General features: G+C 41.4%; 1 protein-coding gene across 2 annotated transcripts in view; it reads right to left on the minus strand.

The window, feature by feature from the left end:
- The window catches only part of LOC144692193 (uncharacterized), a 222,849-nt gene that overhangs the window by 152,634 nt on the left and 56,624 nt on the right, over window positions 1–13,591 (minus strand). For both annotated transcript variants that reach the window (XM_078560747.1, XM_078560748.1), the window contains exon 3: window positions 12,926–12,973. In XM_078560747.1, coding sequence (XP_078416873.1) covers window positions 12,926–12,973 — 48 coding nt within the window. The remainder of the gene's footprint in view (window positions 1–12,925; window positions 12,974–13,591) is intronic.

Raw genomic sequence — 13,591 nt, forward strand, 5'->3', positions numbered from 1 at the left:
CTTGTACATAATGCCCTGCATTTGTGACCTCACAGTAAGAGGTTCCCGAAATACCACCAGAATTAAATGGCAAGAGCATTAAATGGAGGCTGTATTCACTGGAGTGCTGTATGCCTCTAACCACAAAGGATATTCTCTTTTAAAATGCAGAATACATCTGATGACAGTCTAAGTAAAACCCTAATTAATAAAAGCTTGGTTTTGTCGACTAATATTGTTTTGCAGCAAATACATTGTTAGTTATCCATCTGTGTTGACAATTAACGTAACTAATATTATGGAAATTGATTTTATGGAAAAAAGAACTTTGCCCTTTTAGTCAATTACAGCGCGAGCATTATGGGTTGGCATTAATCCGCAATATGTTTGGTGTCGAATATGAAAGGCAAAGGATATAAACAGAATCTCACAAATTAAAATCTGCACCGAGTTTGATTGTGCGTGCACACAAAACAGTATTTACACAGTATTCACAAGGTTAATTAATATATTTTGTTTCCTTTCATCCTCCATATACCAATGTTCTTAATGCAGCAGCAGTGTTATATTTACATCATTTTGTTCCTTCAATGGCAAAAAAAACCCCTCCTTTTTATCCCTTTATTGTCTGACAGTTTTGTCCTCTCCAGAAGACATGGTTTCTTCACTGGGATATGATGCCACTGGCAGCAGACTCGCTGCCTGATAACTCACTCACATGGTTTTTATTCATGCGTGACTGTAGATAGTGAGTAGCAATAGGCTATTCAACCATGACAGGTAACACAACCGAGCTCAGTGCCACCCACAGTCAATATCTGCAGACATGCACTGCCGGTGGGAGTCACTGGATAACAACCAGTGTACGAAACTCAGGCAAAGCAGCAAGTAGTGAATCAGCAGGAAAAGAAATATTAGATGGGGGTATAAATGAGGCTGCCAATTTGATGGATATATTACTTCCCAAGTCCAATTTTAATCTCTCCAGCTTGCTTTCCCTTTCTTATCCCAATGGCACTACAGACAACTGCAGCGAGAAAAGGGCAAGTGGAGTAATATCATGGGGAAACCATCGCGTTCCATTCAAGTAACACACCGTCCTGAACTGGACATATATAAACATTGCTTCATTGTCACTAATAACAGGGAATTCCAAACCTAACACCATTGTGTAGGAACCATCATTCCAAGGAATGTTCAAGTCCAAGAAAGCCCATCAACCCCCTTTTCTTTTTTAAAGCGCAACCAGGGGTGAGCAATAAATGCAATCCAAACAGAATAGCCCACATTCTGAGAACAAGGCAAAATGTTGCCAAGCTAAGATCAGTTAACTCAACAGAGAAGAGTCACTGAAGCTCAGCCATTGAGCTAGCCCTTGTTTTGTTCTCTCAAAAAAATCTGGATAAAACTAATTGATAGGTAACTTAAATATTGTAGTTTCCTTTGTCACTCTAATTAACTTACAGTTGGGTTAATTAAACGAAAGTGGATTAAAAATACAAACATACATGCGAGCATATGAGTTAGGAGGAGTGGGCCATTCAGCCCTTTGAGTCTGCTCTGCCATTCAATAAAAGCATGGCTGATCTGATTGTGGCCTCTACCCCATAGTCTGCCTACCACCTTTGACTCCTGTGTGCATTCCTGTGACCTGAAACTTTGAGATTTATTTTTGTTACAGAAGTGGCATAGCCCTTGTATGGGGGACTGGAATTTAGGGTATAAATCAGGTACATTAGAGTCACACCTGTTTGAAAATACACACTACATTCTGGTAGAATTGGCCACTGGTTGAAGATGTGCCCATCTCCCAAAGGGTTACATTTCAGGAATGAGAAGATAACAAGGGAAAGAGCTGCTGTCCCAAAAAACTTCTTCATTTACACCAGTTTCGAGCCTGCCCTAACTGAAGGTTGCAGAAAAGAGGAATGGATTACCTGTGGAAATTGTCAAACCAGGAAGTGACCAAGTTTACAACTTTGGACTGACCACAGACACGGCATCCCATCACGGCAGCTGAACTCAGTTAACAAATATGGAATATAAAGCTAGCCTCAGTAATGGTGACCATGAAGCTATCAATTGTTTACTATTGTCCTTTAGAGAAGGAAATCTGCCACCCTTACCTGGTCTGGCCTATACGTGACCACAGCAATATGGTTAACTCTTAACTGCCTTCTGAAATGGCCTAGCAAGCAATTTCAGGGCAATATAGGGTGGGCAACAAATGCGGCCAGCGACGCCCACGCCTCATGAAAGACAAAAAAAGCCTGGTCTGAAACATATGTTTGACTGAAGTGATAATGAACATCAGTTCTTGGCTGTGCAAAGGGTTCTGTGGAAAGTTTTTTTTGTCGGCCTCTTCTGTCACAGAACCCTTAAAGCATGGGGTTTAACATGGACATTTCCTTGTAACGGAGGCAGAACAGGAGCAGAAGGAAAAATAAACTAGAGAGGCAAGCAAGGTAAGACTATATCAATTGGACGTAAGCATGAAAGCAAAATACTGCGGATGCTGGAAACCTGAAATAAAAACAGAAAATGCTGGAAAAACTCAGCAGGTCTGGCAGCATCTGTGGAGAGAGAAACAGGGTTAACGTTTCAAGTCTTCTTCAGATTGATTGTACCATAGAACCATAGAGCACTACAGCACATAAAACAGGCCATTCGGCCCTTCTAGTCTGTGCCGAAATATTATTCCGCTAGTCCCATTGACCTGCACCTCGTCCATAACCCTCCAGACCTCTCCCATCCATGTATCTATCTAATTTATTCTTAAAACTTAAGAGTGAGCCCACATTTACCACGTCAGATGGTAGCTCGTTCCACACTCTCACCACCCTCTGAGTGAAGAAGTTCCCCCTAAAGCTGAGAGACTGCTCCCCGATGGCATCTCGAGTCTGAGATAGAGACTCGATAACAACATATAGAATGAAATCGGTGTCCTGTACTAAAGTTACCTCCAAAATCCTCTCAAATGCAAGGAACAAGGAACAGACATTCTTTAAACTATATATCACAAAGTGATTTATACTGTGATTGGCAATGAGGTGGGCCCATGTGGATCAAGTGTCAGTAGGGAAATATTTAGGGAACTGTGATCATTGTATCATAAGGTTTAGATTGGCTATGGAGAAGGACATGGAGCAATCCAGAATAAGATAACTAACTGGATGAAAGCTAACTTCAATGGGGTAAGAGTAAATCTGGCTCAGATAAATTTGAATCAGAAATGAGCAGGCAAAACTGCAATTGAACAATGATTTGCTTTTAAAGAAGAGATAGTTCGAGTACAGTCAAAGTATATTCCCATGAAAGGAAAAGATAGGACAAACAAATCCAGAACTCCTTGGATGAGAGAGATATAGAGATTAAGATGAAGCAGAAAAAGTGTGCTTATTATATTAACTTCGGTGGTGGGGAAACTAGAAACTATAATTCGGGACAGAATTAATGGTCACATGGACAAATGCGTGTTTATTAAGGAGAGCCAGCATGGATTTCTTAAGGGAAAGTTGGTGTTTAATGAACTTGCTGGAGTTTTTTGAAGAGGTAACAGAGAGGGTTGATGAAGGCACTGCTGTTGATGTGTACTTGGACTTCCAAAGGCATTTGATACGGTGCCGTACAACAGACTTGTGAGAAAAGTTATAGCTCATGGAATGAAAGGGGCAGTAGCAACATGGATATGGAATTGGCTGAGTGATAGGAAACAGGCAGTAACAGTTAATGGATGTTTTTCGGACCGGAGGAAGGTTTGTAGTGGAGTTTGCCAGGGATCGGTATTGGGACCCTTGCTTCTCCTGATATATATTAATGATCAAGACCTTGGTGTACAGAAAACATTTTCAAAGTTTGCGGATGGTACAAACTTAGAAGCATTGTAAACTGTGAAGAGGACAGTATAGAATTTCAAAAGGACATAGACAAGTTGATGGAATGAGCGGATAGGTAGAAGATGGAGTTCAATGTGGAGAAGTATGAGATGATGCATTTTGGTAGGAAGAACATGGAGAGACAGTATAAAATGGAGGGTACTACTCTAAAAGGGATGCAAGAACAGACGGAGCTGGGTGTTTATGTGCATAAGTTATTAAAGGTGGCAAGACAGGTTGAAAGAGCAGTTAATAAAGGATGTTAAGCTTCAGTAGCTGTTTAGCAATAAAGACCTATATGTGGTATATATAAATGATTTAGACTTGAATGTAGGAGGGTTGATCAGTAAGTTCGTTGATGACACGAGAATTGGTGGGATGGTAAATAATGAGGAGGATAGCCTTAGATTACAGGAGAATATAGACGGGCTGGTCAGATGGGCTGATCAGTGGCAAATGGAATTTAATCCAGATAAGTGTGAGGTGATGCACTTGGGCAAGACAAACAAGATGAATGGTATCACCCTGGGAAGTACCGAGGATCAGAGCGGTGTGCATATCCACCGGTTCATTAAGGTAGCGGGACAGGTAGATAAGGTGGTTAAGAAGGCATATGGAATACTTGCCTTTATTAGCCAAGGTATAGAATATAAGAGCAGGGAGGTTATGCTGGAACTGTATAAAACGCTGGTTAGTCCACAGCTAGAGTATTGCGTGCAGTTCTGGAATCCGCATTATAGGAAGGATGTGATTGCACTAGAGAGAGTGCAGAGGCGATTTACCAAGATGTTGCCTGGGCTGGAGAGTTTTAGTTATGAGGTGAGATTGGATAGACTGGGGTTATTTTCCCTGGAGCAGAGGAGATTGAGGGGGGACATGATTGAGGCATATAAAATTATGAGGGGCATAGATAGGGTAGACAGGAAGGAACATTTCCCCTTGGTGAAGGGATCAATAACCAGGGGGCATAGATTTAAGGTAAGAGGCAGGAGGTTTAGAGGGGATGTGAGGAAGAATTTTTTCACCCAGAGGGTGGTGGGAATCTGGAACTTGCTGCTTGAAAGGATGATAGAGGCAGAAACCCTCTTAACATTTAAGAAGTATTTGGATGTGCACTTGCGATGCCATGGCATACAAGGCCATGGGCCTAGTGCTGGAAGATGGGATTAGAATAGTTAGGTACTTGTTTGACCGGCGCAGACTCGATGGGCCGAAGGGCCTTTTTCTGTGCTGTAGACCTCTATGACTCTATGACCTCCTTTAGCAAGACAGACTCCTTCGAATAGGGTTTTATTTCTGGCACATAAAACTCTCTAGAGAAAGAACATGTCTCACCTGTTATGCCTTTTATACAACCAAATGGGTACTGAGGTTGTTAAATATAATTAGCAAATGAACTTGTTTAACTTTCCTTCCCCAACAAAGATACAGTATCTTGGGCTTTATTAATAAGGGCATAGAGTACAAGAACAAGGAGGTTATGTTGCACTTGCAAAAGACACTAGTTAGACCTCAGCTGGAGTATTGTGTACAGTTCTGGGCACCACATTTTAGGGAGGATGTGAAGGCACTGGAGAGACTGCAGAAGAGGTTTACGAGAATACAAACATAGAAAATAGGAGCAGGAATAGGTCATTCAGCGCTTCGAGCCCGCTCCACCATTCAATATGATCATAGCCGATCCTCTATCTCAACGCCATACTCCTGCTCTCTCCCCATGCCCCTTGACATCTTTAGAGTCTAGAAATCTATTTCCTTCTTAAATATATTCAGTGATTTGGCCTCCACAGCTTTCTGTGGTGGAGAATTCCATAGGTTCACCACCCTCTGAATGAAAAAGTTTCTCCTCATCTGAGTCCTATATGGCCTACCCTGTATCCTGAGACTGTGACCCCTTATTCTAGACCCCCCCAGCCAGAGGAAACATCATCCCTGTATCCAGTCTCTCCAGTCCTGTCAGAATTTTATATGTTTCAATGAGATCCCCTCTCCTTCTTCTAAACTCCAGTGAATACAGGCCGGGTTGACCCAATCTCTCCTTATATGACAATCCTGCCATCCCAGGAATCAGTCTGGTGAATCTTTGCTGCACTCCCTCGACGGTAATTATATCCTTTCTTAGTTAAGGAGACCAAAACTGCACACAGTCTTCCAGATGTGGTCTCACCAAGGCCCTGTACAGCTGCAGTAAGACATCCTTGCTCCTGTACTCAAGTCCTCTTGCAATGAAGACCAACATACCACTTGCCTCTTAACTGCTTGCTGCACCTGCATGTTTGCTTTCAGTGACTGGTGTACAAGGACACCCAGGTCCCTTTGTACATCAATGTTTTCCAATCTATCACCATTTAAATAATACTCTGCCATTCTGATTTTCCTACCGAAGTGGATAACTTCACACTTATTCACATTATACTGCATCTGCCATGTGTTTGACCACTCACTCAATCTGCCTAAATCACCTTGAAGCCTCTTAACACCATCCTCATTGATCACATTCCCATCAAGTTTTGTGTTGTCAGCAAACTTGGAAATATTACATTTGGTTCCCTTCTCCAAATCATTGATATATATTGTGAATAGCTGGGGCCCAAGCATTGATCCCTGTGGCACCCCAATAGTCACCGCCTGCCACTCCAAAAAAGACCCATTTATTCCTATTCTCTGTTTCTTGTCTGCTAGCCAATTCTCAATCCATGCCAATAAATTACTCCCAATCCCATGTACTTTAATTTTACACACTAACCTCTTATGTGGGACATTATCAAAAGCTTTCTGAAAATCCAAATACACCACATCCACTGGTTCTCCCTTATCTATTCTGCTAATTACATCCTCAAAAAACTCCTGTAGGTTTGTCAAACATGATTTCCCTTTCATAATTCCATGCTGATTTTGTCAAATCCCGTTGATATTTTCTAAGTGTTCTATTATCACATCCTTATAATAGACACTAGCATTTTCCCTACTACTGATGGTAGGCTGATCGGTTTGTAATTCGTTGTTTTTTCCCCTCCTTTTTTAAATAGTGGGGTTACATTTGCCACCCTCCAATGTTCCAGATTCTACAGAATTTTGGAAGGTGACAACTGACACATCCACTATTTCCATAGCCAGCTCCTTTAGTATGCTGGGATGTAGATTATCAGGCTCTGGGGATTTATCAGCTTTCAGTCCCATTAATTTTCCAGCACTATTGTTTTAGTAATACTAATTTCCTTCAATTCCTCCTTCTCACTAGACACTTGGTTTCCCAGCATTTCTGGGAAGTTATTTGTGTCTTCCTCTGTGAAGACAGAACTAAAGTAATTGTTTAATTGCTCTGCCATTTCCTTGTTCCCTATTATAAATTCTCCCGTTTCAGACTGTAAGGGACCTATATTTATCTTTAGTAATCTTTTTCTTTATACATATTTATAGAAACTTTTACAGTTCAGTTTTACATTCCTTGCAAGTCTCGCTCTGCCTCAGTTCTGATGTTGTATTGGAATTTTACATGTCAGGTGTTCAAAATAGTACAACTCTAGACAGGGCCCCTGTAATTCTTCCTATGCAAACTTTTTGGTTATTGCTTTTTTCAAATAACAAGTGGGAAAAAAAATGTGTTTCTGAAGCACAATCTGTGTTGAGGAAAGTTCAGCTAAAAAGCTAAGTGAAATGTCTAAATCTTATTGCAAATTGTATTTTCACAGGTTTCATATCGTACCAAAACATCAGGCACTTAGTTTTACAAGGTGTGAGAGTTTGTTTTCCAATAATGTGTCTCTTGGGAAAGAAACTGATAAAGAATACCACAGTATCCCAGCTCGCCTCGATCAGACTGTTTACACGGCATTCATTACAGCATTGTTGCTGTTTCTGCTGGCGATTAGAACTGTGTCAAGTCCTGAACCCAAAGGCACCTAGTGCATCCACACACAAATGGATAAACCATTTGTTCCGTATGTCATCAGCCAAACATATTTAGGAAGAAATAGTTTTTGAGATATCTTTGTTACTTTTTTCCAATCTTTGCCCTTTGTCTCTTAAAGCTACTGGCTTATTGAGGTAGAAGTCCAAGGGGTGGGAAAAGAGAATCTAATGCTGTGCACCTATTCAGTTGGCTGTTCCACCCCCACTCTTCATTTTCCTTCCACCTTTCCTGATAACATTTTAATATTCTGCAGTCATCCTATACTTCAGCCAAATGTCGATTCTTCAGGTGAAAGTCTAGAGCATTAGCAGGCAATTCAACCATGGGCACCTCACCAAACCAAGTTTGAGATCCAGCCTTGTAACACATTCCCATCCACCTATATGAGTTATCCAGTAATGAGCATCTCTAAAATTGTGATGCGGCTTTGGAACAAACATTACCTAGCTGTTATTTTGCATAGTATTCATACTCACACAAAGTCCCATCACTCCTGTTCCACACTGACCTACATTGGATGTGTCCGTCAATGCATCTATTTTAAGATCAGCCATATAAATACTGTGACCACAAGAGCAGGTCAGAGGCTAGGAATCCTGTGACGAGTAGCTCAGCAACTTTCTCCCCAAAGACTGTCCACCATCTACAAGGCACAAGTCAGGAGTGTGATGGAATACTCCCGACTTGCCTGGATGAGTGCAGCTCCCACAACACTGAAGAAGCTGGATACTGTCCAGGACAAAACAGTCCGCCTGATTGGCACCACATCCACAAACATTCACTCCCTCCACCACTGACGCACAGTAGCTGCAGTGTGTACCATCTACAAGCTGCACTGCAGGAGCTCACCATGGCTCTTTATAGAGCACCATCCAAACCCAACCATCTAAAAGGACAAGGGCAGCAGATAGATGGGAACACCACCACCTGGAGGTTCCCCTCAAAGTCACTCACCACCCTGACTTGGAAATATATCGCCGTTCCTTCACTGTCGCTGGGTCAAAATCCTGGAGCTCCCTTCCTAACAGCACGGTGGGTGTACCTACACCACATGGACTGCAGCGGTTCAAGTAGGCAGCTTACCACCACCTTCTTCAGGCAACTAGGGATGGGCAATAAATGCTGGCCCAGACAGCGAAGCCCACATCCCGTGAATGAATAAAAGAAAAATGATCAAAGTTGTTTCCAAATCCCTTGCTATTAATCACTCCACCATTGGTGGTTGCGCCTTCAGCTGCCTAGGTCTTAAGTTCTGGAATTCCCTCCCTAATCATTTTCCCAATTCTACCTCTCACCCTTCCTTTATGATGCTCTTTAAAATCTTACCCCTTTGATCATGGTTTTGTTCATCCATCCTAAATCTCTCCTGAAGTGACTCAGTGTGTACAGAGTATTTTTTTAAATGGTGAGAGATTGGGAAGTGTTGATACCCAATGGAACGGGAGTGTCCTTGCTCATGAGTCACTGAAAGCTAGCATGCAGGTGCAGCAAGCAATTAGGAAGGTAAATGGTATGTTGTCCTTCATTGCAAGGGGATCTGAGTACAGGAGTAAAGGTGTCTTACTGCAATTGTATAGAGCCTTGGCAAGACCACGCCTGGGAGAATTGTGTACAGTTTTGGTCTCCTTACCTAAGGAAGGATGGACTTGCCATAGAGGGAGTGCAACAAAGGTTCATCAGACTGATTCCTGGGATGGTGCGATTTTCCTATGAGGAGAGATTGAGGAGACTGGGTCTTTCTATAGCGTTTAGAAGAATGAGAGATGATCTCAAGGAAACATACAAAATTCTTACAGGGCTCAACAAGGTAGATGCAGGAAGGATGTTCCCCTGGCTGGGGGGACGAGACCAGGGGACATGGTCTCAGAATAGTGAGGGATAATGCAGGAAAATGGTGTTGAGGTAGATGATCGGCCATGATCTAACTGAATGGCGCAGCAGGCTTGAGGGGCTGAAAGGCCTACTCCTGCTCCTATTCCCTATGTTCCTATCTCACATTTTGTTTGATAATGTTCCTATCAAGTGCCTTGACATATTTTGCTATGTTAAAGGCACTATGTAAACGTAAGCTGTTGTTACTTTTGAATACCTATTCCCTTTTGCAAGTGAAGCCTTCGTCAAATAGTTTTGTCTTCAACTATCTGAGTTGGAGTTTTGATACGATCTGCCAATCTTTGGGATGCATCACACTGGCACTGAAATTCATATCCCACATTACTCATTTGTGTGATAGGCAGAACATTTTTTTGGCTTGACGTCAGCAGCCTGTTCGTGGCGAATACCACTCATGTTGCTACTGCATAGTAACAATGTGAAACAGCTAGCTTCACCTGTTGCTCAAATTTTTGAGAGACCTTGCCCTTCCAGGACAATCTGAGGTAGACTGGGCACTTTTCAGGGCTGTAAGTGATAGCCTTGGGCCCGTTCATTAATTTGCGTGATGTACTGCGTGAAATGATCAGAGTCCATGTCCCAACCAATCAGCATTCTCTTCTCATCCAGTATAAATTTGTTGTTTCCCCTGACATTGGAATTGTGCTGATGAGTGCAAGACGAAAAGCTTTGACAAAAAAAAAAGTCTCCTTTTTCGGCGGTACTCAAGTTTTGTACCACCAAATGGCAACTTTAAAAAAATTATTTCACGGGGTGCGGCCATCGCTGGCCTATTTGCCCTTGAGAAGGTGGTGGTGAGCTATCTTTTTTAAAAAACTGCAATCCATGTGTTGTTAGGAAGGGTGTTCCAGGACCCAGCGACAGTGGAGGAATGGTGATATAGTTCCAATTCAGGATGGGGTGTGGCCTGGAGGGGAATTCTATCTCATATTCCTTAACTCACTGAAAAAAAAACAATCAAGGAATGATTTAATCTTCAGTCCCCTTTTCAATTGATATTGTTTTGCTGTATGGTTCCATATAGCATTGCTTGCTTGTCAATCATGTTTGTGTACAAGCCTTGGGATGACAGCTATTAACTCTGAACATCATGAATCAGTAAGCGGGAGAGCGGCGGACTCTTTATTAAGAAATATTTTAAGCAACTCATGTTCAGAACATTCTATATGATGAACAATTTGAAAATTTGTAGATACTTGTAATAAAACATTAACCTTTTACAAGCTAATTACAAGGTCATTGATGTTCATAATCACTTGTCCTAGTTCCACAGTAGGTGATGGAAGTCCAGTATATTCCCTGCCATGATTGCTTTCAGACTGACAATCTCCAAAGTAACTGAATATGAAGTGACATCTAACTGGGGTGCCCTTCAATATGAGACAGTTCGCCTCAGAGAAATAGTCGCGAAGCAGCACAATAATAAATGAAAAAGCAAATCAATAAGTTGCTTTTCAGACTGCGTCTTGATCGGGCTTTTGATTAGACTGCTTATGCAGGGACAATTGAAAACGTTGTCCTAATAGTTCTACAGTCCCCATGCCCAATTTTTACCCCTCCCATCTGAACAGTGTTAGAGATTGGGCATCCACAATTCTCTGTACTCCCCTTTCCCTCCCCTACCCTCCCACCCCCAAGTGGCAATTCCCATTATGATTTTACTGATCGCCTGACTTTGGGGGTTGGGAAAAGGGGTTATAGTTCGCCAAACCAAGCTTGATCACGTTCTTATCCAATGTCTTTCTAGTAAGGATCATCAGATACAGATTACAAAAAGCAATCGTAGTTAATTTTTCTCCTTGTCCACACCCTAGAAGTAATATAATGGACAATGGTAGTGCTCCTGGCACCATCACCGATGACAAAGTCACTAATTCAGCACAGTGGGGAAAAAAATTGGGATCCAACTGAGCAGAACGGCTCATGGTCACATTATGTATATGGTATGGTATGTGTGCTCTGCCTGAAGGCATCTCCTTGACACATCATCTGCTATGTTTCATCCTGAGCCATTTTCTTGGCAGCTTTTTGCTAGGGGTGGTTTGCCATTGCCTTCCACTCTCAGGGGCAGGGCAAGGAGGCAGGTCCCAAGTCTACTTCAACTAGAACAGGAATCGAACGTGCACAGTTGACCTTAATCTGAACCACAAGCTACTTAACTGAGCTAAATCGGCCCCCTATCATGTATATATTGCCCCATTGAACTGGGGCAGCAGAGTGAGAATTCAATAAGGCGAGAATATATGTAGAACACTTTGTGCAAATAAAGTGAAACTAGATAAGAGCTGACAATCAAAAGTGAGTTTATTGGATAAAATGAATGGTGATCGATTATAAAGAACTGCAACAAGGAAGGAGATAGCAATAAATGGAGTCCACGTTACTGGTATTGGAACCTGCCAGCTAATACTAAAATAGCATGTAGCAGGTGAAACCAAGCTGAATAAAACACATCTAAATCACTTCTATAACCAAATGTTAGCTGTTATTATCAATATTTTATTTATATATATAGCTTCTGTACTTACAAAACTTATCTCTTTGTGACACTACAATTGAGTCAATTTAATGAATAATATAACATTGTGTTATGTTCATGGACTAATTTTAAACCAGTTAGAAAAACATGTGTGCTACAAGCCAGTCTTAAACTAAGAGGTTAAATGGTTTGTCAAAGCAGTTATAAGTTCACGTGTTCGAGACCCATCCTCAGATCACAAAAAAGTGCTGCATTTTAAAGGCAATTAAAATTTCAACATTACATTGAATGAAATTTTAGAGACTCTATCACTCATTATACTGACTACAGATAATGAGGAATATTGATGCTTCACTGCAGCTAAATAGTACGTATCTCATATTGTTGAAAAGGAATCACGCCAGCACTTAGATGCATTCATATGTAGATATGGCACAGTAAAGCTCACACTGGAGTGCACATTATTTAAATGTTAGACACAATGTCAATTTTAATGCAATGGCAGACAGCACTCACATCTCACAAATGCTGATATGACTCAAAAGCCCATTACATCACTTTAACTGCAAGTGGTCCCATAGGATAATGAGATTTAGACACATTTTAGTACTGGTTCCTAAGTATCATTGGCAATATTTATTTTTTTTTATAGCTTTTAATTCAATTATTTGTTTTTACCTAAAAAAAAAAGAAACCTTTTTAAGAAAAAATAAATATATGTATCAGTATTTAATGCCCTTCCCTCACCTCCCCCAGTCCCACCGTTTCCGGCATCCTGAGCCTTACCTCAGCTGTGCATACTTTACAACTCAGCCTGTCTTCATTCCTGGGGCCCTGTGGAAAACAAAACTCAGTTAGATCTATTCATGGGAGAGTGGAAAAGGAAATATGTGTGCGGTTGTGATAATATTAATCAACATTGCGATTATTGGAACAACAATCAGAAAAAAACCTGCTTTAACCCTCAGGAATAGCAGTGGTATTTTTGAACCCGAGCTTCAATTCTGACAAGTTTATGCTCCTTTTCAATTCGAGGGAGGCACCGCAAGTTTAGACATGTTCAGTGCCTTTCTTTAATTCTATCAACATAGTGAACAATAAGAAAAATTACTGTTGTGCCCCTGACATTCGTCCCCTGGTTAAGGCAGTGAACACAGTAGGCAGATTGCAGCTTTGATGTCCTCTTACATAGCTAGGAACAGGCACAGGTTACTCAGCCCCTCAAGCCTACTCCACCACTCAATCATGGTTTATTTGTACCTTAACCCTATTTATCTGCCTTTGATCCATAGCCTTGGCTAACAAAAAATCGATCAATCTCAGCTTTGAGTGCTCCAATTGGTCCCCAACATCCCCCCAGCATTTTGGGAAAGATCTTCGCATCTACACTGTCCTTTGTGCGAAAATGTGTTTACTAATTTTACTCCTGAACAGCTTAGCTCTAGTGAACAC

The sequence above is a fragment of the Cetorhinus maximus genome, chromosome 17 (genome assembly GCF_964194155.1).
Source record: "Cetorhinus maximus chromosome 17, sCetMax3.hap1.1, whole genome shotgun sequence".
NCBI lineage: Eukaryota > Metazoa > Chordata > Chondrichthyes > Lamniformes > Cetorhinidae > Cetorhinus > Cetorhinus maximus.